The 24,210-nt window shown below is 38.4% G+C and overlaps 1 protein-coding gene across 3 annotated transcripts in view; it reads right to left on the bottom strand.

The window, feature by feature from the left end:
• Positions 1-1,348: 1,348 nt before the first annotated feature.
• VEGFD (vascular endothelial growth factor D) overlaps positions 1,349-24,210 on the bottom strand; it is a 33,000-nt gene continuing 10,138 nt past the window's right edge. For 2 of the 3 annotated variants that reach the window (XM_081043606.1, XM_081043605.1), the window contains 6 exons: positions 16,011-16,212; positions 12,178-12,368; positions 9,030-9,178; positions 7,709-7,809; positions 2,610-2,805; positions 1,349-2,009 (listed from right to left, as the gene is read on the bottom strand). In XM_081043606.1, coding sequence (XP_080899732.1) covers positions 1,883-2,009; positions 2,610-2,805; positions 7,709-7,809; positions 9,030-9,178; positions 12,178-12,368; positions 16,011-16,206 — 960 coding nt within the window. In that variant the 5' untranslated portion in view covers positions 16,207-16,212 and the 3' untranslated portion in view covers positions 1,349-1,882. The remainder of the gene's footprint in view (positions 2,010-2,609; positions 2,806-7,708; positions 7,810-9,029; positions 9,179-12,177; positions 12,369-16,010; positions 16,213-24,210) is intronic. The other variant, XM_081043607.1, reaches the window with a different exon arrangement.

The raw sequence follows: 24,210 nt of genomic DNA, 5'->3' as shown, positions 1-24,210 counted from the left end.
TGCCCCAGTTCTCAAGGGAAGGAACTTCAACAAATAATCTGGAGGAGGAGAGTGGTAGAAACTAAAGGGGCAAAGCAAGGAGTTGAATGCTAATACATTGAAGACACGAAATTGTGCGCGAGACCTTTCAGAAGCCTGAGAATCAAATAGTAAACTGAGAAGGAAGAAGGCCTATTAAGGTCATAAAGTGAGGGCAAGAGGAACAGTGACAAGAGAAGTGACTGGGCCAATACCAGTAAATGATGAGGCAATGGTATTGGCAGCACAGTGGGGACTGGTCCCATGGCCAGGCCAGTTGAGATCAGCCGTGTCACCAGGAAACTGAGAACTAAAGCCAGGAAAGGAGCAAAGGGCCCAAAGCCATGGAGAACTTAAGTGAACAAAGGGAGAATTCAGGAACTGTTTAGGAAGCCTGATACAGGGAGGGTAGGGATTGGGCCAAGATCCAACAGTCTTATCTTGCGGCTGCAGGGGAAACAAAACTATTTGCTGTATTTGTCATCTTCCTCCTTGTTATTGTACTGCTCCACATAGTCTGGCCTGAGAAGTGTGGGTTATACAAATTTAATCAGGGCAGTTTCTGATTGTAAAGAGGTCGCAGTGCAGTGGGGAGATAAACATAAACACAACTATGTACAAGTGTATGATAAGTGCTGTAACAGATTGTATCTGCCTGCCTGCCTATCTATCTATCTATCTATCTATCTATCTATCTATCTATCTATCTATCTATCTATCTATCTGCCTATATATCTATGCAAGATGCTGAGGAAAGCAACAATTTTTAAGTTACTTGCTAAATAACTTAATTCTGCTAATGCTGCTAAATTCCGTTATACCAAATTTTCAGTAAAGTCTACATCATCAACAAATTATTTGTGGGAGTATTTTTGAGAAAAAAACAAGGCAAAAGGCTTGTGCTCCCCTCCTGGCTAGCAGTGGAAGAGAGAAGAATTAGGTGGTCATGAGAACTGAGATGTGAATGAGACTGATCTGAGTGAGTGCAGACACGTGCAGCCAGAGGTGGCCAAAAGAAACTTGGCCCTAAAAGCTGTCAGGGGCATCAGTGGGCTCTCCTCAGCCATGGGATGGGGACAGGTCAAGCTGAATTGAATCTCAAAGGAAAGATCGGTTTCCAGCTGATTCTTGGGTCACATTTATTTGACCTCGTGTAGCATCTTAAACCTTCTGAGAGCTACTCCTTAGGTTTTTCAAAACTGGTGTCAAGTTTTGTTGTGCACATGTCTCTCCCCACACCTCCCACTTCTAAATTCCTTTCTTTCCTTAAAGGGTTTTTTTCTTTAGCATAAAATTTAGAGTGGCAGCATATTAAATAACACACAAAATTCAATGGCTTGAATAATGATGTTTATTTTCTTTAAATACACTTAAATATGAAACAACGGACAGTAGTTCAGTAAACTCAAAACTACAAGCTGGACAGTAATCAGAAAAATCAGTGCTGATCATACAAATCAAAATCTGCATAAGAAAGAATCAGAATAATTCACAAGAGAGTTGCAATTAGCAAAGGACTCTGAGGCTATGCGAATTGCCTCATCTGCTGTGAGTAATCAGTCACATGGCACCTGTCATTCCATGATGGCCAAACCTTTTTCATTCACCAAACAAATACAAGGGGTTACAAGACTCCCTCCTCTCCATTCCTTGGTGTACAGAGGCATCTTCAGTTAGAAGACATCTGTCAGCAAGCCAGGAAATCCTCAGCTGGCGTTTAATGGAAGGTTGGTCTGGATTCACTGCGGTAGTATGTAAAATGGATTTTTTTCTAATACCTGGAAAAAAAAACAGTGACAGCAACTTGGCAAAGCAGCATGCTGTTTAAAATGACAAGGATGGGAAACTTGGGAACAAAGCTGAATCAAGGATTTTCTCGACTGTGGAGCCCATGAGCAGCCCTTTTTTCCTTAGGAAAGCGGCAATGCTTGGCACACGCTGGTTTTGCATTTGTACACGTTCTGGTGTGAAAGGGGCATCTGTCCTCACAGCTGTTGCAAAAGAAAATAAACGTGAAACTTCAGAATCAAGGACTGCATTCGAAGGAATAATTCTGTTCTGATTTGATTTAGTTTTCAAAGTAAATTTTTCAGATATGTATTTAAAAAGTCAATATAAAATCCTGAATGGTTATCCCACATAGATTTAAAATCTATTAAAGTGCACTCAGTTCCCTCTAACTGTTCTATTCATCAATAAACTTCTTACTATATAAATCCAGTGACACCCCTTTCCTCAAAGAAAAAACAACAAACAAACATATATGGACATAAATTAAGAGAGAGAGATTAAATCAAAGAGTCCGCTGATCCAAAACCCTCCACAAATAATTGTTTAAATCTCATCAATTTAGCTTCTGCTTAAGGTCCATAAGCCAACAATGGCAGGCAGGATTTTCTTGTCTTCTCAATTAATCATCACTCTGGATACTCTTGCTTATACTTTAGCTGCCAAACCTCTGTTTCACTAACAGAAAGAGGCTTGGGCACTGGAAAAAAAAATGGCTTAATAAGGAATCCCACTGAATCAAAATAGCATTTATATTACATGTCAATGAGTCACATTAAGGTGAAAGCAAAAAAGCCATTCACCTGCAGGTGTCTGGGTGAAATATCTTGTGCTTCTGGCAGCAGCTCTCCAGACTCTCTCTGCACTCAATGCAACTGCAGTTTTCTGGGTGCTGAATGAGATTGCCAGGACAGGATGTTTTACAGACGCACTCACACTGATCTTCATCAAACTTCATGTGCGGCCCACAGAGAGTCAGTTCCTGGAGGTGAGAGTGCTCTAAACAGTAAAAGAAAAGTGTCGGTCGAATAGCTCTAGCATGAATAACATGATCTCCAAAGTGGATGTATACTTTACATCATTCCAGAATAACTTGAATTTACAAAATCTTTCCTGTAGATTTTCGCCTAATCTTTGCACAGGGTGAAGGAAATTCACCTCTAATTTCACAATACAAAGAGAGAATTTGTAAGTTCTCCTCAGTTTGTGATAAAAATGTTAGAAGCTAAATACTCCTGGTAAGATTTTTCAGAGATTTTTAGGTTGGTGACTTATTAAAATGCAAATTTTCACAACCAAGTATTAGCAATAAAATACAGGCTGTCTAAGGATTGTGTGAGTCTAGTCCTTTCCAGTTTTTAGGTGAAGACTAAATGGAGAGAGGAACAGAAATATCGGCATTGTAGAAATATACCTCAGACCTTCCAGATTGTGGGTAGAATCAGTGATGTACTCCTCACCGCAGATCATAACACTGATATAAAAGATATAACAGTGATAATAAATTTGGATTCCAGATCTGCTGGAAGATACTTTCACCTGAGACAGGAGGACCTGAGAAGTTTTTACACACATAGCTGACAGATCTTTATTTTAGAATGTGTACAAAACAATTGGATAACTACCACTCCATGTCCAATTCTGATCATCAAGTTGAAATTCATTGCAAAAAATGGGAGAGAAACTTCGGAAGAACTTGACTATGTCACCTTAGCATTATTGATGGTTTTATAGCAAATTACATGTTTAGTTTCTTCCCCAAACCTGCTTCTCTCCAGTTTGCCTGATTTAAGGAATGGCGCCATCACTCTGTACTCACCTGCCATACTGAGCCTAATCACCTTTCTGCCGCCCTGAATTTGTACTTTTTTTCCATCACCACTGCCACTACCTCAATTCAGTCAGTACTTTGTATTTTTTGTGTAGATGGCTGTCACTCATTTGCCAACACAAGTTCTACCCCTTTAGTCCATTCTCCACAAGTTTATCAAATGCAAGTCTAATCACATCACTCTACTACTTTAAGTTCCTTAAAAGATTCCCCTTTCTTTCACAATAAAAGCCAATTTTTCCCACTAGGACATACAAGACCCTCCATGAACAGAACCCTACTCACCTCCCAGACTCTTCTCCTCTTCTCTCTCTCTCTCTCTCTCTCTCTCTCTCTCTCTCTCTCTCTCTCTCTCTCTCTCTCCCTCCCTCCCTCCCTCCCTCTCTTTCATGTCCTATGTTGCTTCCTTAGCAAAGTATAGTACTTTTTGTTCTCCTGATATGCCAGGGTGTCTCAGACCCATGCCTTTGGCCATGTACTTCCTTCCTTCTGCTAGTAGTTACCGTCCCTCCCCCATATCTTTCCCAAATTCTGCAAGTTTAGCCTAGTGCCCTGGCCTTGTGCTATTTCCATCCTGTGCTTTCTGACACTGCTTACATTTGACTGTTTATTTCTTTGTCTTGTACATTAATTTAAAAATCCTAAAGGATATAGGGACCAGGTGTAAGCATTGTGGCATAAAACAGACACTTGATAAACTTTTTTTTTAGTTTATTTGGTGTAATTAAAGGGTCCTGAAGCTGGATGATGTACAGAGACTCTGAAGAATCCCACCCAGCATTCCAAGACATTGAGCATTCAGTTAAACCATATATTCTTGACAATATCTGACCGTTAATGATATATCAAAATGGCAACCTCGTGTCATCCAATTTCATAGTTTTAACTGCTCTGTGGCTGATGATCTTTGAGGGATGATGTAGAATGGGTGTTGGAAGGCTAGATCCAGGGAGACTCCATTGTGAATTGTGTGAGGAGAAAAAAGATGAGCTTTGTAAACCACATGCCAGTGAGGCAGATGTCCCTTTGGAGCAAGACAAGAATAGATTGTTAAGACAGTTAAGAAGCACTGAGAAGATTTGCAAGGATCACAAGGTGGCAGTAGAGACTCATTCAGAACACTTCAGGCAGAGACCAACACCATTCTTTGACAGGTGGTTTAGGGAAACACAGCCCACTAGGTGTTTGCTGACCTTCAGCAAGGTAGTTGGCAGAGGCTGGCCTCAATCCTTCTAGCCAAGTTAAAAGTAACAGAGACTGGTTGTAGGACAACTGAGTGAAGCAGCAACTATAGCTGAGGGTGATACCCTGAACTACTATAGATTGATGTCAATCCTGGGCAAGTTGATGATGGGATGCCAATGTACTCTGTTCCCAGCCTTGTTCCATTTATCATTTTTATCAATAAAATGATGGAATTTTTCTAAGTAAATTTTTGCAGTTGTGGATATTTGATGAATTTAAATTACAGAATCAGGAACTGTCCCCCACCCCGCCCTTTTATTTTCGTATTGTAACAGTTTAGAGCAATGACCTGAATCTAACAAGATGAAATTAAGTTGGATTTGGATTCACTAACCCAAATGTGCTCATTCAGGAAAGAGATCATTGTAAAAAAGGCAGTTAGCTTAACAGCCACATGTGTGAAAAAGGTAGTTAGTGAACAGTAAGCTCAGTATATGATATTAGTTTGATGGGGACACTGGAAAGATGACCGTGAACTTGGCCCACATTGATTGAATTATGGGAGATGAAAATTAGAAGTGATTGTGATCCAGATTACCCTGTGCCTCTCACTTCCATCATTGCTACAACTTCCCAGAAGGTTCCCCACCTCCTTTCCTTCCCTGGGCGCCAACCCATCCTCTTGTATGCTGCCGTTGTGTTGATTTAATTGAAATTCTAAAAGGTGCTGTCACTGTCCTGCTTGAACCAGTTGAGTGGTTTCCTTTGCCCTTAGCATCGCATCAAAGCTCTGGGACAAGGTTCACTAACTTCCCTGTGAACCTCTCCAGCTTCCTCTTTCACATCTACCCAGCCCCCTCCCGTTACAGCCCAGCCATGCTAAACTCCTTCCAGCAGCCCATATGCTATGTTCTTGTGCTTCCACTCCTGAACACTCATTTCCCCCCTGCTCATAGCACTTCTCTCCTTCCCCACTACTCTTTCTACCCTCAGCACTAATGTGCACTGGCTGAGTCCCTCCCCAGGAATTACCTTTAGTAGAAAGAGACCACCTCACCAAGGTTACATTCCCTCCCCGAGGCAGCCCATATCCAATGACCAGTCCAGAGGTCCCAGCCCCTTGGTTTCAATTTGAGACAACCCCCAAGAGCTCTCCCAGCTTCAGCTCCCCATAGGATTGGCTGACACCTCTTAGCAAGTGCAATGCAGTTCAACTTCTCCCTCTACCTGGTCCTGACTCCATCTCACATTTTAATGCATTGTGTCTTCATGCAAACCTCCTGAGTACCAATCTCTCTCAGAAGCTGTGTAGCAGGGAAACCTCAACTAGAACAGCCTTGAAGCTCTATGTATATTGCCTCCCACAATAACCTTCTAACACTATTTAAAAATGAGTCACATGGACAAAGAATTATATGTTTTACATGACTCCGTAGGGTAAAACCTGAACTAATGAGTTGATGCTCTAGAGCTGGGCTGTCCAACATGGTAGCTGCTAGTCATATAGAGCACAAAATGGCAAGTCCAAATTGAGATGTGCTGTAAATGTAAAATACACACTGGATTTGCACACAAAAATGAGAATATCTCATTGAGAAGTTTTATAACATGATTGCATGTTAAAATGATACTATTTTTGATATGTTGGATTAAATAAAATATATGAAAATTCATTTCACTTGTTTCTTTTGACCTTTTTAATGTGAGGACTATACAATATAAGTTACATATGTGACTCTCACTGTAATTCCAGTGGATAGTCCTGTTCTGGAGAGAGAGAGATTTAGGTTCAACAGTTTACTAGCACCAAGAGTGTGACCAGAGTAACTGGGCTATGTCGGTGGGTGGCGAGTTTCCCCGTGACTGATGTACATTCTGCAAGAGGATAGCTGACCCCTTGAAGGATGTAGATGACATTCAAGATCTGCACGGGCATTTCAACTACATGAACTTTAAGTTTCCCTTAAACCCGGAGTTGAGCTTTCAGGAAAACATTTAGAAGGAAGCCAAGAGACAGAAACACAGGAAGTAGGATGTTACTAATTGTTTCTAGGCACTGATTCCTTAGAGTTCAATCCTTACTAGTCTTGCTTGTAGATCATAGTTTAAAACAAGCAAGGTTCAAATTGCACGATTCCTTGACTTTTTTTTCAGTGGAATCATGTCAAATTATCTGGGAAATAAACAACAAAAAGGCATTCGTTTTCAGCCAGATGTTCATCACTCAAAATCATAGCCTTATGAGTTATGGTCAGTGATGACCACCTGTCTCATATGGTTCCCAACTCCCCTTAGCCCAACAGCCATGTGTTGCTTTTACTTAGCCCTAGTTTCATAAAAACTTTTGTCATATTCCCTGCCCCATTTTGAAATTATTGGCACGTTTTCACATGACACAGTTAAAAGAAACCAACAAGTCCAAAACTACTTTATGTTCTGGTGAGATTTTTATACAAATGAATTAGTAAAACGTGGTTGACTAAGTGTTTAGTTCTGAAGTGGCTTTCATTATAGGTTACCATTCCCTTTCAAATTCAATGTTTCAGGATGCTCCAATTGCTTTGGGCTTTTCTTTTAGAAAGTAGATGATGCATTGGTAGACTTACTATATAATTATAGTACAGAGTGTTTTGGAATCTGACTGCTTCTATCATTCGTAGTTGTGTGACCTTGAGAAAATTATCAGACATCTTGGTGTATCCATTTTGTAATTGTAGGAAAGGGGAATAATAATAGTATATTATAGAATTAGTGTGAGGATATAATGAGTTTATACATATAAAAGGCTTACAACATTGTCTGGTCATAGTAAGAACTTAATAAATGTTAGTTTCTATTGTTGCTATTTGCATTATTACTATTATTATTTCATGCCGCTATAATTACCTTCTATTCCAGCGAGTGGATTCTCCTCCTGTAAAACACATTTACATTTGTTGCTATCCCATAGCATGTCAATGGGACAGAGTTTCTTGGAATGTGAACAGCTAGGAAAAGAAAAAAACAAACCACATTTAAAATCTTCGAAAGGCAATCATACATTTCGAACATTTTTTTTAAATGTTGAATAAATTTCTAAGTGGAGAATGTTTAAAATTTTTAAGGAGCTTAATTCACATTCCTGAAATGCACGTTATTAGACAGTAATTTTGTAATTACAAATATTCTATTTAGAAACCTTTGGAAATTAAACTGTAATTTTGGAAAATTATCATCTTTTACAGAAGATTGGTGTTGAAACAATGCAAATTCTCTGTCAACAGAACTTATCTACCAAAAGTAAATATTGTTCTAACATAGCACCTAAGAATTATCTTCTTTAAAATGGAGATAAACACATTGGCCAACACAGCAGGAACATCTTGAGGATAAATGTCCCTGATATATGAGCTTTCTTTTCTGCTTGAGAGAGGTAGAAGTGTTTCCTTGGTTCAGTGTTAACTAACATAACCAGCAGCTGACTCCTTCACTTGTCACTCACACAAGCATTTACTGCTTTACCTTTGCAAGATCTAAGTATCCAACTTAGTTACTTCATATTTTCATTCAGTATTTATAATTTGCCCTGTATTTGTTTCTCAATCTTTATTCCCCCAAATCAGTGATTCTTACCTTTGATTTCAGAACACTTTAGGGTATCATAATTTATGTCATGAAGAATCCCAAAATACTCTCAAGAAAATTTCAAAGTCAAATTAATTGTAAGTCATTTTAATATAAAGTAAGAATTTCCCATTTGGTGAGCTTAAGAAGGATTAGAAAATCGCCAAAGTCAGATGCAGATAGTTTTGCCACTCCCCAGTGCCTCTAGGAACCTTTTTATTTTTTTCCCCTAATTTTGGGACTGAAATGTATAAACAGCCTAAAATGAGTTTTATTTAATGCTTGCTCTGGAATGAGGGAACACGTGCCAAATTTGAGGCTGGAACAAAGTTTTACGACTGTGTGTATTATGAACAAAGATGTCCATAAGTGGACATGCTGAGTTAGTTCATAACCACTGAGCTTTTTGGTCCCACTGCAATATACATCTAACACCTAATAAAAAATATATTTGCCAAATAGTTACTACCAGTAGATCTGGATTAGAAGCTAAAAGGTGAAGCACTTGAAGAGAAAGTGATGACTCTATAATTAATTAAGTATCCTCCACACAGAACTTTGGCAAAGGCAAGCACAAGTATAACCGAGGAGAAGGAATGCTTACCGATCTTCTTCTGGGACCTGGATGGATCTTCTGATAATGGAGTATGGATGACGGGGAGCCGTTGACAAGCACTTACAACCTGTATGGTTGGCAACTTTGACAGGCACTAATTCAGGTACTGATGTCAAAGGCACCGATATCTCAAAGAGCTAGAGAAAGATAACCATAATACATATATATGTTTTTTAAATAATTATTTCTATAGTCTGCATTTTTGCCTTTGTCTTTTATGGCAATGACTTTAGTAAAGTTGTCCATTAAGAACAGAACTAATAAGGATAAAGGCTGGCATGGTGGAAAGAACGCTGGGCTGGAAGTGAGGCAACTGGGGGCTTATCCAACTTTACCAAGTATTTAAGCTTGGTCAAATCTTTTACATTTTCTGTGTCACTGGTACCCTTGTAAAATGGCACTGTCAGTTCCTGCTCCTGCTTTAGAGTATAAATAGTAAGGACTAACTGAAATTATACCTTTGAAGTTTATTTGAGACCATGGTGACTAGAATATTGTTCAAAACAATTTACTTATGCCTTCTCATACCATCTCTGTTCAAGGAATATAGTTTCCTGTTCCTTGACTGGACTTGGCCATGTGACTTGCTTTGATCAACATGATGTTAGCAGACATGACACAACTACAAATTTGAACTGTGGGTGCTTTGCGGGGCTTGTTTTCTCATGTGTGTGCAGTAACCATGAGAAGAGCATGACCTGGCAGGCTTGCTGGTCCAAGGGATAAGAGACAAAGGGAACAGACCTGGATGCAATCTGCAGCTTGGAGTTGAGCCCAACTGAAACCACACTAAACCAACTGAACCTCAGATACATGAGTAACAATAAGTCTTTGTTGTTTGAAGGCCGTGAGTTTTAGGGTGTTTCTTATGCAGCACTGCATAGTAATAACTGACTGAAACAAGCTCATCATGCCCAACCACTTAATTATAGGTAACATGAATATCCTTCTTTCTGTGTTTCTATATGCCTGGCCCTGTTGTAAGCACTGTTATATTAATTCATTTACACCTCATAACAACATTATAGGGTGTTTTTTTAAAAAAAAAATTATCCTCGCCCCCCTCTACGGACAAAGAAACAGATGTACAGAGAGGTTATAACTTCCCTATAGCAAGTTATAAACCTGCCTGGTTTGAACCCAGGCAGTCTACTCTAGAGCCAGGGTGATACTCTTAAGAATAGGCCTTATTATATTTTGGAATGAAATTGCTATGACCAGAAGAAGCAAAGTGGGATCCTAGCAAGTAGAACTTAAGAGAAATGTCAATTACTTTGTTTCTGCAGTGGTTCTATGATGTATGGATGAATTTGAACCTGATTTTTAATGTTCTTTCCAGTCAATCACCATCCCATACAGCCCTTACTTAAATGAAAGTATTCATTTATTCACTTTGTTTCTAAGAGGTATTTCATCAAATAGTCCATAACTTTGGAATGAGAGGTAGGTTTTTTGGTGTTTTTTTTAAAAGAAACCCACTATTAAAATGTTCAAATATGCATATTTTGAAATAAAATCTGTTGTACACTTATGCTTAAGTACATTCTTTAAAATTAATCATTTGTTGAGGATAGCAGTCAAAATAAAGTACTCAACTCTCTATTAAGTAGAAACAATCCATTAAAGTTGTGTTTATTCTGACCTTTTAATATGTAATGGGACTTCCATGAATCTAAGTAAGAGAGTGTTTTTAGAGTGTTTACTTTGCATAAACTTCATCTTCTTGCGAAATTTTTCAGCTATGCTCTAGGGAATAACACTGTCATGAACTAAAGCCTCTTATGTTATGCAAGCTTTGTTTCTATTGACTGTTGATACTTAGCCATACTTATGCTATTTTTTTGACCTGCTTATCAAATAGTAGAGGTCAGAATTTTTACAAGTCCCAGGAGTCTCTAAAAGGATTTAGAAAAAGAAATTCTACAGTTTAAGGGATATTTTAGGGGGTAGGAGGAACAAAATTAAGGATAAGTTAACTTATTACCAAACAAATCAACATTCTACTTTTTCCATCCAATTAATATAATTACCTAACGTGGACATATTTGGTGCATATGTAATTTTATGGTACCACTACTTTATACATATTGTTTACATATGTGTACAGAATAGATTGTATAAGCAAATATGACAGTTCAATGAATGTATCAACATGCATGAGGAATTTGCAACATAGAATCAAAAAGAATGTAGTTTCACTTATAGCTTTTTAATATGTTTTCCTAAACTTGTTATTGTTTCTCTCCTAAGCAACATCCCATAGTTACATAATAACACTGTGGTAGTGATGAAAAGAAAAACTTATCTATGGAGCAAAAGGGATTGTATAAGATGGAGAGGGGAGAATTCTTTTTTTCATGAGGACTGCAGAATTATGTTCAAAGGTCTTCTGTGCTAGATATTCTCCATTTGCCCCTCCAAAGATGCCATCCTCTCTCCTTCCTTCCCCACTGAAGTCTGTGTCCCAGGACACCGACCTCCATGGAATGCGTCTCTAGTTCCTCTTGCCTCTTCCACCCCTACCCCCGACTTCTTGCCAGGCTAAGGGTTGGCAGTGGCCGCCACTCCTCCAGCCAGTCCAGCAGCCCCCTTTCCACTTTATCTCTGGGTCCCATAATTGCTCCATTTCCTTGTGTCTTCAGTCCAAAACTGGGAACAGCTCCCCCTTTTTTGCTAGCTCTGGGTGCTGCACCAGCCCTTCCTACTCCCCCTAACTCAGCCCACATCCTTTATTAAATTACTCTTCTCAGTCACTCCATTTGAACAACATAGAACCTAACAAATACACAAGACAGTGCAGCTGTCTTTATTCCTTTTAACATCTATTCCAGTAACTTCCATATGCCTTTCTGATTCTTGACATGATAGCATCGGAGAGACAGTAACTGATAAGCGTTCAGGCTCTGGAGTCTCACAGACCTGGATTTGAATCCCAGCTCTGCCATAAGTTACTTCTTTGAACCTCAGTTTCCTCATCTATAAAGAAGGATAGTAAGATACCCTTTTAGCTGATTTCAGGGATTAAATGAGAAAACATGTAAAGTATTTAGCATGGTGCTTGGCAACAAGCTTAGTTGTAGCTGTCAACACTATCATCAGGGCTTTGGAGAGAGCGTACTTGCTGACGTCCTCATACCTGTTTGGAAACGTACGAGGTGCTTGTGTTCATACAAATGAGGCTCTCTTCATTGCAGCAGCCGCCACACCGGAACACGTTCACACAGGGAGGCTTGAAGAAGCTGTTGGTGCTCCTCCCCAGCTCACTGGCGACCTCCACACACGTCTCTCTAGGGCTGCACTGGGTTCTTTGCCATTCCTCATCTATAACTGCAGAGAGGAAGCTCATTGGGGCCAGCAAAAGAAATGACCTGCCATGCCAGCGTGAGCCCGGGTCATGCTGGACATGGTCATTTTCACATCTGTAGTGCTTGTTTGTTTTACTAGATGGATATTTTTTGTCAGTCCTTTAACCACAGACTGTTTTCACAAAAATTAAAATCATATAAGAAATAATATGTGTTATTTATTAAGCAATTTACACAACACAGCTGGATAACATTTCTTCTACTTGAAGCCAGGTGTGGGTAGGTTTTAGTATCATCAAAGAGTACATGTCTGTTGGTTGCTTAAGAAACTACAGTAGGATTCAAATCTGGCAAACACACGAATGGAAATTTAAGTGGAACTAATCTTTCCTCAAGTGAGACTTTTCTCATTTGCGAGTGTCCAATACTGATATTTATATAAATGATGAAATAAGACAGTTCATTTTGACGGAAGGAGAAATATTCTGGCCATTCTAGAGAACTGGAGAAAAACAAGAAAAAGAGACAAGCCTGTGGGAATAAAAGGATTATATACATTCTTGTAAAACAATACTTGCTTTGCTCTCCTAGTTTATTTTTTAAATTAGATTTGACACTTTGACACTTAATGTTGTATAGCCTTTCTATGGCTGTTTTTGGGAAGTGATTCAATTTTATGACAAAGACAACATTTAAAGGCATTCTTTTAGCTTGCCACAGACCTGTAGTTTATTATATGTTGAGAGTGGTGGTGAAAACCTCCTGTGGCAGGCAGCCTTAAAACTGATCCCCCAATGATACGCCCCTCCTGGTGTCCACACCCTTGTGTAATCCCCTCCTCTGTGTGTGGGCTGGACCTAATGAGTTCATTCTTATGAAGAGAATACAGCAAAAGTGATGGGATGTCACTTCCACGATTAGGTTAAAAAAGACTGTGACTTCCGTCTTTCTGGCAGCCTCTATGGCTTGCCGGCATTCTCCCTTTCTCTTGCCTCCTTGGCTTGCAGGCTTTGCTGAAGCAAGCTGTCATGCTGGGAAGGTGGGAAAGGGACTGAGGGGAGGCTCTGGCCAATAGCCAGTGAGGAACTGGGACCCTTAGTCCAACAGCCTGTGAGGAACTGAGTCCTGCCAACAGCCACTGAGTGAAATTGGAGGCACATCTGCCCCAGGTGAAATTCGAGAAGCTGCCTGTGGGCCAAGCTGACACCTTGACTCTAGCCTCTGTGGAGACGCTGAAGGCGAGACACCCATTTAGGTCATGTATGCATTTATGACCCACAAAACTGTGAGACAAACAATGTTATTCTCTAAGCAGCTCAGTTTTGGGGTAATGTGCTATGCAGCAATAGATAATAGCTCTTCTCCATTTTCAGCCCGTCTTTAAAAATGTGTATTGCTCTCTCTCACCAGCTTATTCTAAATTCCCACATACGTGCACATGTTTCCACCAGAAGAGACAGAAAGAATGCCTGCTTGAAGTATACAAATCTAATGTTATTGTTGGAGATCTGACCCTAGTCTCTAAATTACTCCTTTAAAACAGCTTTCCATATCCTTTCCCCCTTTCATCTCAACTTTCCTCATATGTTGCTTCTTCAATCACTAAATTTCTGATTTTGAGTGTTTATGGAAAGAACCTGAAGGTGAGAAACATGAGACATAAATTACCCAATGAAGTATTAATATGGGTATTATTCAATTCTCTATTATTAATCATGAATCCTAGAAAAAGCAAGTAATTGACTTATAAAAATAGTCTTTGTTCAAAATTCTATTCAAATGTTGCTGTCCATTTCCTTTTTTTAAAAAAATAAAACTAAGTTTTGAAAGTTGTAGTGGCAAGATTTTAATCAAAAGTGTGTGGAACTGTGATCAGTGACACATAGTAAAGGCCTCATGACTCTACTGTTCTTTACTACTGCTCAGCAGGACTGCTCCACCTCCAAGATGACCCTGGAATCCATGAGGGAGAGTTAATAACAAATTGCAATTGATGTAACACACCCATTTGATTACTTGCTGTTTCTAGCTTAGTAAAAAACTTCAGATGATCCCCCATGTAATGAAACATTTTAGAGTTTTTTTACATTCTTTTAAGAATATTTTTATACTTTTTTTATGGTTTCCGCCTTAGAAAATGTCAATGTGACTGACTTTTTTTTTTATCACCTCATCTTGGTTTTCTGGTCATTAGCGTGTCTACCTCCATCTTCACAGAGTATCTCCAAGACTCACCTAAAGCCTTCAGATAGACAGGTAATCTGCTCAAGGCCTTGGATCTCAGGTGAAGCCTAACTCCCTTGCTTTCATGAAGTCCATGCTAATTCACCACATAGATATAACTAGAGCTGCAAACCTCTGGCTAAAGTGGGTTCTAGGCCGTGGTTCCAATTATCTCAGCTCATTTACACACACAGTTACACACATGAGCACAAAGAATTCTCTTCACACTCATGCCCACAATGCAGCCAAGGGATTTATCCCTGCCTACGCACAGCCTCCCCCACAGCCAACACCAGATCCCCGTGCAACATCATCATCTTTTTACAAATGCAAAAAAATAAAGTCTAGAAAGAAAGCAAACTATAATTTTGGCTTACTGGTCAATTTGAATTACGTAACAGATACAATCTATTACCAGGTAATCATAGCTTAATCAAATTGAAAATGCTAGATCAACAGTGCCACAGTGGTGTTTGTGTTGATGTTACATGTCATCAAAAAAGTTAAATGCCTAATCGGAGGCCACACAGTACTATTTGGCAAGCATTTCATTCATTATGGCGTAATACATACAGACAATGGTTTTCTTATGAAGAACTGCCATACCTCACAAGGGAACAATCATTCCCTTTATTTCCAATTATGTTATTTTCCAGTCTGGAGTTTGGATTCTTTTGTCTAGAGATTTTCCCCCCTCCATTATTCCCCTAGTAATACCTTTATGCATTGTTACAACACAGCTGCCAATTTCTTTCTTTTTTTTAAATTTATTGGGGTGCCAATTGTTAGTAAAATTACATAGATTTCAGGAGTACAATTCTGTATTACATCATCTATAAATCCCATTGTGTGTCCACCATCCAGAGTCAGTTCTCCTTCCATCACCATATATTTGATCTCCCTTACCCTCATCTCCCTACCCCCACCCCCCTTACCTTCTGGTAGCGACTAAACTACTGTCTGTGTCTATGAGTTTTTGCCAATTTCTACTTTTCATTTTTACTTAAAAAATCACGGAATTTTGAAGAAATAAAGAAGCTATACCTAACCTATTAGTTTTTATTCACGTATGTATAGCAGTAGAATGCCCATTGCTGATGAATACCTAGGTTGTTTTATTTTCTAAGTAAACCCAATAATTTTTTTCTATTAAGAACCATCTTTCTGAGTTTGTTTTGTCCCCATATCTTTGAGTTAAATATATTCCTATATTTTGAAGTGTTCTTTGTTTTGGCTTTTTATCTCAAACTCCTATTGAATATATTTACCTGTGGAATAGACGTAGAAAACCAGGATTGTCCACCAACACAAAAGCTATGAAATCAAAGCCCCCGTTTCTCTTCCTGACACATGCCTGCCCTGCTAAACTTTTGGAAGAGGTTGGTGCATTTGTTAGTATCTGAGAAAGAGCAAGAATTGGCCTCCACACACACATACCTACCTTTTAGTGTTTCGATGTCGTAGAAAGTTGCTGCAAACCTAGTGGACCGATGGGATGCTGAGCGAGAGTCTGTGCTGGTAAAACTTTTCAGCTTCAGTCGGCATCGCCACAGCTTCCAGTCCTCAAAGTGTGTGATTCGCAGCAGTTCCTCCAAACCAGAAGCTGCCCTAATCTGCTGTTCAGATTGCTCTAGCATTGACCGCTTAAAAAAAATAAAGATTGGTTTAAAAGCAAGTTACTGAAGTTTTAGTTTGTCTAATAATCTTCATTACCAACACTTAAAAATGCAAATAGAGCTGAAAAGAAACTAGAGAGATGAATGAAATGTACACCAGTACCTAGGAAAAATGACATCTAGTATTTCTGCTTCACATTTTGCTCACTCATGATCGAATCAAAGGAATTATGGTCCCTGGGTTCTCAGAACATTTAAAAACAATATTGTAGTGGGTTGAATGGTAGACTTCAAAATGATATGTCCATGTCCTAACCACCAGAACTTCTGAATGTGACTTTATTTGGGAATAGGATCTTTGCACATGTAATGCAGTTAAGAATCTTGAGATGAGATCCTCCTGGATTATCTAGGAGGGCCCTAAATACAAAGACAAGTGTCCTTATGAGACAAAGGATGGAAAGCCACAGACACAAAGGAGATTTTGTGAAGATGGAGACAAAGATTAAAATAATGCAGCCACAGGTAGGGATGGCGTGGAGCCACTAGAAGCTGGAAGAGGCAAGAAAGGATTCTCTCCAAGAGACTTTGGGTGGAGCAGAGCCCTGGCAAGAACCTCGATTTAGGAATTCTGGATTCCAGAACTGTGAGAGAATACATTTCTGTTATTTTAAGCCACCAAGTTTGTGGTAACTTGGTAGCAGCTATAGGAAATAGGAAACTAATATAGATTTTAAAATTATACTATTCTTGTGACAGGAGCCAATGACGATTGTTTTAATCTGTTATTTGAGAAACTGACCCAGAAAGTCCTGGGGACCCTGTCTACAATCATGCAAGGAAGACTGTAAGGTCCTGATAAACTGAATTTTACAACTTCCCTCTGAACCCTCCCCCCCTTTTTAAACCTGCTCACTATTTCAAAGACTTTTTTTTCTGATAAAATACACTATTAGAGTTTATGTTGAAAATTTGCTTTCCACACAGTTGCACGAACTGTATTGACTAATACAATTTGTGAGAAAAAAAGATTTGTGAGAAAAAAAGACTCGATCAAAAAGATTTTTAGAGTGTAGGCTAATTGTTCAAAATTAGGGATTTGGTTATATAAATAACAATAAATGTATACAATGAAATACTATGCAATCATCAAAACCAATGATGTTTATTGGGACAAAATGAATCTGCATCATTCATCAGGTTTTTGGAAGTAGGATTTTTTTGTTTTTTAGATATGATGATAGATACTGCATTGTCCGAGAGTGGGTGGTCAGAAAAGCAAGTGTGATCCACGTTATCTAATTCAGTTACATCTCTGTTTAAATTATTTATGTACATCATATATAAACAACTAACCATTGTGAATGAATCACATATAATTTAAATATATATGTATATGTAAAACATCTGGAGGGACCTACATGAAAATATAAACAACAGCTAATTCCCTAGATCAGGCATTGTCAAACTACAGCCCCTGGCTTTATTCACCCTGCTGCCTGCTTGTTTTTATAAATAAAGTTTTATTGGAATATAGTCATGTCCAATTCACTTACATTGTATCTATGGCTGCTTCATTTTACAATGGCAGAGTTGAGAAGTTGAGACAGAGACCTTCATAGCGATTTCAATCTGAGGACGCCCATCTTTTTAAAATTTCACTTTTCTCAGTCATTATATTTTTCATTATTCCATGTTTTATATTGTCTCTATTCTCTTTTTTGAAATACTTATTGGACATATGTTGGAACCTTTTAATGACCTTACATGTCTCTTAAAAGTGCTTTTATATTTACCTATTTTTTCTCCCTTCATTTCTCTTCAATATGTTATGGGTAAATTAATTGGCCCATCTCCCCAATCTCTAAATCTCCAATTGTATGAGTCTAGAGTTTACTTTGTGAAATACTGAATTTCAATCACCATATTTCTAATTTCAAATCTTTCTACTTCATTCTCTTTCCTATCTGCTTTTTGTTTCATTTCTGTATGTCTTTCCTAATTTGTCATTTTATTTTATGAACATTAGTCCTTTGTCTTTGAGGGTCCTACTTATCTGAAGTATTGTTTCATATTGCAACTTCACATGTATGATTTATATCCCGATTATTCATTTTGTTGGTGGTCTTTCTTAGTAATAATTACCTCTGTATGCTTTGAAATTTTGTTTAGTTGTTTCATCTTCATTGGGAGATTCTTTTTTCTTTTTCACTATTCTTTCATCATTTAAAAGTTCTGTGGTTATACCCCGACTTGCAGGGCCCTGAATCCAGAATTCTGTTGAGTATCTATGACTCAGAGATCACTTTAGCTCAATTTCTGGTTGCAAGGAAGTATCTGCTTCCTCCTTTGCCCCCGGTGAAGCATTTTCACAGAAGACACAGCTCTAGGCAGCAACAAGCAGTAACACTTCCTTCCATTTTCATGGATCTGATGGACCTGATGTAGTACACTCATGGAGCCCATGACCCACTGGAGCTCAATTCTTAGTGGCCTCCACCTTCCAGACTCAGAGTCCATCAGTTCTGCAGCTTCTGCTTCATGTTTTACTAAAATTTTTATCGAGATGTAATCGACATATAGCATGGCATAAGCTTACGGTGTACAATGTGTTGATTTTTTTCAGCTTCGTGTTTTTGGTACCATTTCTGCAAGTGTTTGCCATCTGCAGATGTTTACCATCATCTGATCAATTTCATATTGTATCTATCATTGCTATGGACTAAAAGAGATCTCAAAGCATGAATTTAGAAGGTCATCGTGCTTGAAGATGTGATTGTGTGTGTGTGTGTGTGTGTGTGTGTGTTTAATAAAGATAGGAGAACCTTGAATGTGTTTATGAGCTGAGGGAAAGAGCCAACAGAGAGGAAAAAGCTGAATGCATATGCAGGACAGGTGAAGCAGGGAGCTAGAGGGGTTGGTTTAATGTATGTTCCAGAGATAAGTGGACACAGGATGAATGGATGAGAGGGTCACCTTCTGAAACAGGAGGCTCCCAGAGAATGACATGGGTTTGTAGATAGCAGGACTCCTTGGGACCTATGATTTCTCACTTATCTGTGAAGTGTAAATCAAGGCAATTTTCTGGGCGTGAGGGGAGGAGGAAGCATGACGAGCATAATACATAAGGTTTGTGGAATAGGCATTGAATTTAAGCAGTGTGACACAGCTTTTTCATCTAAAACATTCTGAGGATGAAACTGAATAATTGCTAATGTCTCTATCAACTCTGAAATTCAATCATTCTCCATTAGGCTCATTTGTCAATAGCCTCTCTTTTCCTAATTATTCATTGCTTCTTCTAGTTGGACAGTATGACTACTGCATATCCAATTTTCACAATAAAATTTTGTTACAACACTGCTTTCAGATAAAAATGAAACCAAATAGCTTTTTAAATATTTAAAAAACTGCTCTATATTGTAAGGATTTTCATTTATGGAGACTAATTTCATTCAATACCATCCATAAATAAAGACTGATGCATGGCTTCCTAGTTTTTATGGATTTCAATTCAATTTCAAAAATATTTTTAAACTATCCAACTTTGAGAACTCAAGAGAAAACATCAACTCTCTGGATTGAATTAAAGGTATTGAATGGTTCATGTGACTTACCCCATCATAAAAAATGCAGTGTTTACTCAGTTATTTGAGCATACTTTAAGCCTTATAATTTAAAACATAACTTGAAATAACTGAGAAATGACTGATAGTCATTTTGCTATTACAAGTGGAAGTACTAACAATTCAACATAAGCAGAAATCTGACAACTAATTCATTGGGAGCATATGTTTACAAAGGGTTGAGAACGGTGGTTTGTTTCCAATCAACTTTCTGTACTGGTTGATTTTTGTATAATTAACTTGATGTTATCTGCTTGCACAAAACAAAATTGTAATTAAAAAGTACAGATATAGTCCCAAATACATACTTAACCCATTGATTGCAATGGTTTTAACTACCAAAACTTTGCCAAATAAGTTGCTCATATTTCTTCCTATTTTCTAATGGAAGTGCTAACCAAAAGTAAAATAATTAAAAAGCAGTCAGCAAGAGAAAGGAAGTGATGCAGGGTTACCAGTTCTCTGCTTTTTATTATAGCAGCATCTTTTTTTAGTGATTAATCCAAGACTGTTAGTGATTTCACTCCTAAATAATAAATCTTTCTCGGATATTCTGGCTACCGTAGGCCAGTTGTTAAATTGTGAGGCTTAAAGTCTTTGGAACAGGATTTTACCATTATTTAAATACAGAGGGTGCCAAAAAAAATGTACACAGATTGTAAGAAAGAAAAAAACTTAATTAAAATTGCAATACTCAATATATAGCGATAACAAAAGATGAATACAAGCCACGTGTATACATTTTTTTGGCACCCCCGGTACATACTGCTTTCTACGGTATAATACGAATGGTAGTCATTGCTCCCTCTGTTTGTTTCTAAGTTCACATGGCATACTCCCCTGAGGAAGCATGAGGATCTCAATAGCTCAGGCTTAGGCCAAATGTGACTAAGATGGCAGGCAAGGTGCCTGGAAAGGTATGGTGGCTGGATTTGTAGGAGGGATTTGGAAGTGTCCATGTTGTAGGGAAATCAAAGGCCTTCAAATTAGTATCCTACTAATTTGAACTCTAAATTTCTGTCCTCTCTCCCCTTCCCCCAAATGTCAAGTCACACATTCAAAAAGTGAACAAAGGCATGATTTGGGGATATCAAGGAGCCCCACTGAAGAAAACAGTAGGAGGTTCATTTTGGTTGGGCACAGAGCAGGTTTAAGAGTGGAGGGACTGGAATGCAAAATTAGGAAGAGAGCTTGGAGCAATGAGGTACCACCTCACATCCAGTAGGATGACTACAGTCAAAAAGAGTAACAAAACCAAGTGTTGTCAGTGATACAGAGCAATGGGAACCCTCATAGGTTGCTGATGGGATTGTAAAATGGTGCTGCCACTTTGGAAAAGAGTTCAGCAGTTCTTTAAAGAGTTAAACAGAAACAAAACAACAAAAACAGACTCATAGAAACAGAGACCAAAGGGATTGTTACCAGAAGGTAGGGAATGAAAAGGGGAAGGGGAATATAGTCAATAATATTGTGATTAAGTCCACGTGATGACAGATCATTATAAAATTAGTGGGGTGATCACATTGTAAGGTATAAACATGTCAAATCACTATATTGTACACCTGAAACTAATATAATCAATATAAGATTGCATGCCAGCTATATTTAAATAAAAAAAGTTAAACACAAATTTAGGATATGACCAACCAATTCCATTCCTTGGTATAACCCAAGAGACAGAAAATTGATTATTGGCTGCCTGGGGCTGGGAGTGGGAATGAGGGTTAACTGTAAAAGTGCATAAGGGATCTTATATGGATGATGGCTGCACAACTAGTAAGTTTACTAAAATCGCCGAGTTACTTAAAACAAGTGAATGGGTAAATTTCATAGCATGTAAACTGTATATCAATACAGTTGTATAAAACATAAAAGAGGAAGGATTGGAAGCTTGAAGGCCAAGCTACTTGTATCCAATTCAGGAGGCAATGGAAAACATTGGAGTGTTGAACAATGGAATATTACTGGACATCCATTTCATTGGTTTGCTGTTTTGTTCATTTCTTCTTTCTTTGGCCTTAGTCTGTGCTGTCCCCTCTACTTGGAATGCCATCTACCCTAGGCTTAGCTAAACCTTTCTCAGACAGGTGCTATCTTCTTAGGGAACCCTCCCCCAGCACTCCCATCCCTGCCTAGCTCTGGTCTCAGTGTTGCATGAATTCCTAGCACCCCACCCTTCTCCTTCCTTTTGCTTACCATCACTGAACTAATAATGCTTGCCTTCCCCACGGGGCTATAAGGGTCCCTGTGGCAGTAATGATATATCTTGTTCACATGGCAATACTAAGAGCCAAATTAATGTGGATTAAATGTATGAATAAGCCAATTGTTGCATCAAATTCTATAGAAAATGTAATCCTGAGTTATCAATTTGGTCCAACTACGTCACTTATCTTTTAAGTATCTTTCTCCAGGTGTCCTTTTTCCAGGTCCAAACCAAGTATCACTACTTCCATCAAGCATTCTGTGTTGTCCCTAAGTTAGACTATATTATTTATGAACATATTGCATTCTCCTTACTAGACTGCAGTCTCTGTGAATACGGGTAGAATACATGTCTGGTTCATATTTTCACATAATAAACCATAAATATCTGATGAAATAGTTTAGGAATAATACTTACACACATGCATTTGACCAACAGTGATTGGGCCCAGGTTTGTCTGATACGTTTAATCTTTTGTATACATTAGTGCTTCTCAAAATTGACTATTACATTGTTTTGTACTCCTGAAACTAATAAAAAACAAACAAACACTGAAATGAGAATCCTAATTATCTGGTGATCTTATTGAAAGGCAGGTTCTGATGCAGGAGGTTTTGGGGGAGACCTAGAATACATTTCTAACAAGTTCCCAGGTGATGGCAATGATCTTGGAGGGGTGAACCTACCTGAGAAGACGCTTCAGAGAAACACTGATACTTGGATCCCATCCTCAGATGTTCTCTTTTTATGGGTCTGGGCTGTGGTTTTGCCAAGGATATTTTTTTAAACTTCCCAAGTGTTTGCTAATCTTAGGGGAAGCCGGGTGAGAGATACACAGGAATTCTCTATGCTACCTTTGCAACTTTTCTGTAAATCTAAAATTACTTCAAAATAAAAAGGTACTTAAAAAATCTTCCCAAATAATTTTAGTAAGAACCACTAATTTTGGGGGTGGAGCATGCTGGTTTAAGTTCAAAGACCTGGGTGAGTGCCTGAACTACGTAAAAGTCCATTCAGTGGGGACTAAATGGTAGATGCATACTGAGAAACAGTCTTATTCTTTGAACCCTTTTGCATTATATCTTGGATTCAAACTATTTGCATGAGTATACTGCTGAACTGGACTTTCTAAGCATTGTTTTTTAAACACAAGCTACCTGATAAACTGTTTGTGGACCAGTTTCCAACCTGTATGACTTTTCCAAGATTGACCAACAATATCGTCTTCCAGGCTAAACAACACGAGGTCAGTTGCCTTCTGCGAGACCATTTTAGATGACAGAATACAATGCTGTCAAATTCCCAAGAAGCCAAAACAACCAATTTCTCAAAAACAGAATTAAAAATAATAGGTACTATTTTAACCTGCTGGAATTCAAGAGGGAAGTACAAATTAGAATCCTTTTACAAGGCAGTCTATATTTGAAAGAAAACGTTAATGAGAACAGAAACATGGATGCCAAGTGGAAGGAGCATGGCTTGGAGCACACAGCTGGGCTCTGATCCTGGCTCTAAGCTTTTCTTGAGCCCTTCCAGTCCCTTGCTATTAAAAAGTTCCTGTTCTAAAAACAAACATACAAACAAAACAGAAACAGACTCATAGATACAGAGAACATTTTGATGGCTGACAGATGGGATGGGGGCTCGGGGGGGGGAAGGGGGGAAGAGATTAAGTAGTACAAATTGGTAGCTACAAAATAGTCATGGGGATGTAGAGTACAGTATAGGGAATATAGTCACTAATATGTAATAACTATGTATGGTGTCAGATTGGGGTGATCACGGGGTGATCACTTCATAAATTATATGTCTAATCACTGTGCTGTACACCTGAAACTCATATAACATTGTATGTCACTGTAATTGAAAAATAAAAACAAATAGTAAAAAAAAAAAAAGAATTATTCTGTTCTAGAAATGGAAAAGGAAACCAGCTTTGCAAAACTCCTCACTGGACTGACCTCTGAAGAACTGTGGGTCTGACACTATGTTTCCAAGTAGTTTAAAACGTGTTGATGCTATTTTCTTTTAATATTTGCAATCTACATTTCTGACAAAGAACTAGTATCTGGAGTATATAAAGAACTCTCAAAAATCAACAGTTAAGTAAAAAATTATTTTAAAAAACCCAATACAAAAAAATGGGGAAAATACATGCAGAGACATTTCACCAAAGAGGACATACAGATGGCA

This window comes from Rhinolophus hipposideros (genome assembly GCF_964194185.1).
Source record: "Rhinolophus hipposideros genome assembly, chromosome: X".
NCBI lineage: Eukaryota > Metazoa > Chordata > Mammalia > Chiroptera > Rhinolophidae > Rhinolophus > Rhinolophus hipposideros.
The sequence above is the reverse complement of the archived record's forward strand: the minus strand, read 5'-3'. Positions and strand labels throughout refer to the sequence as shown.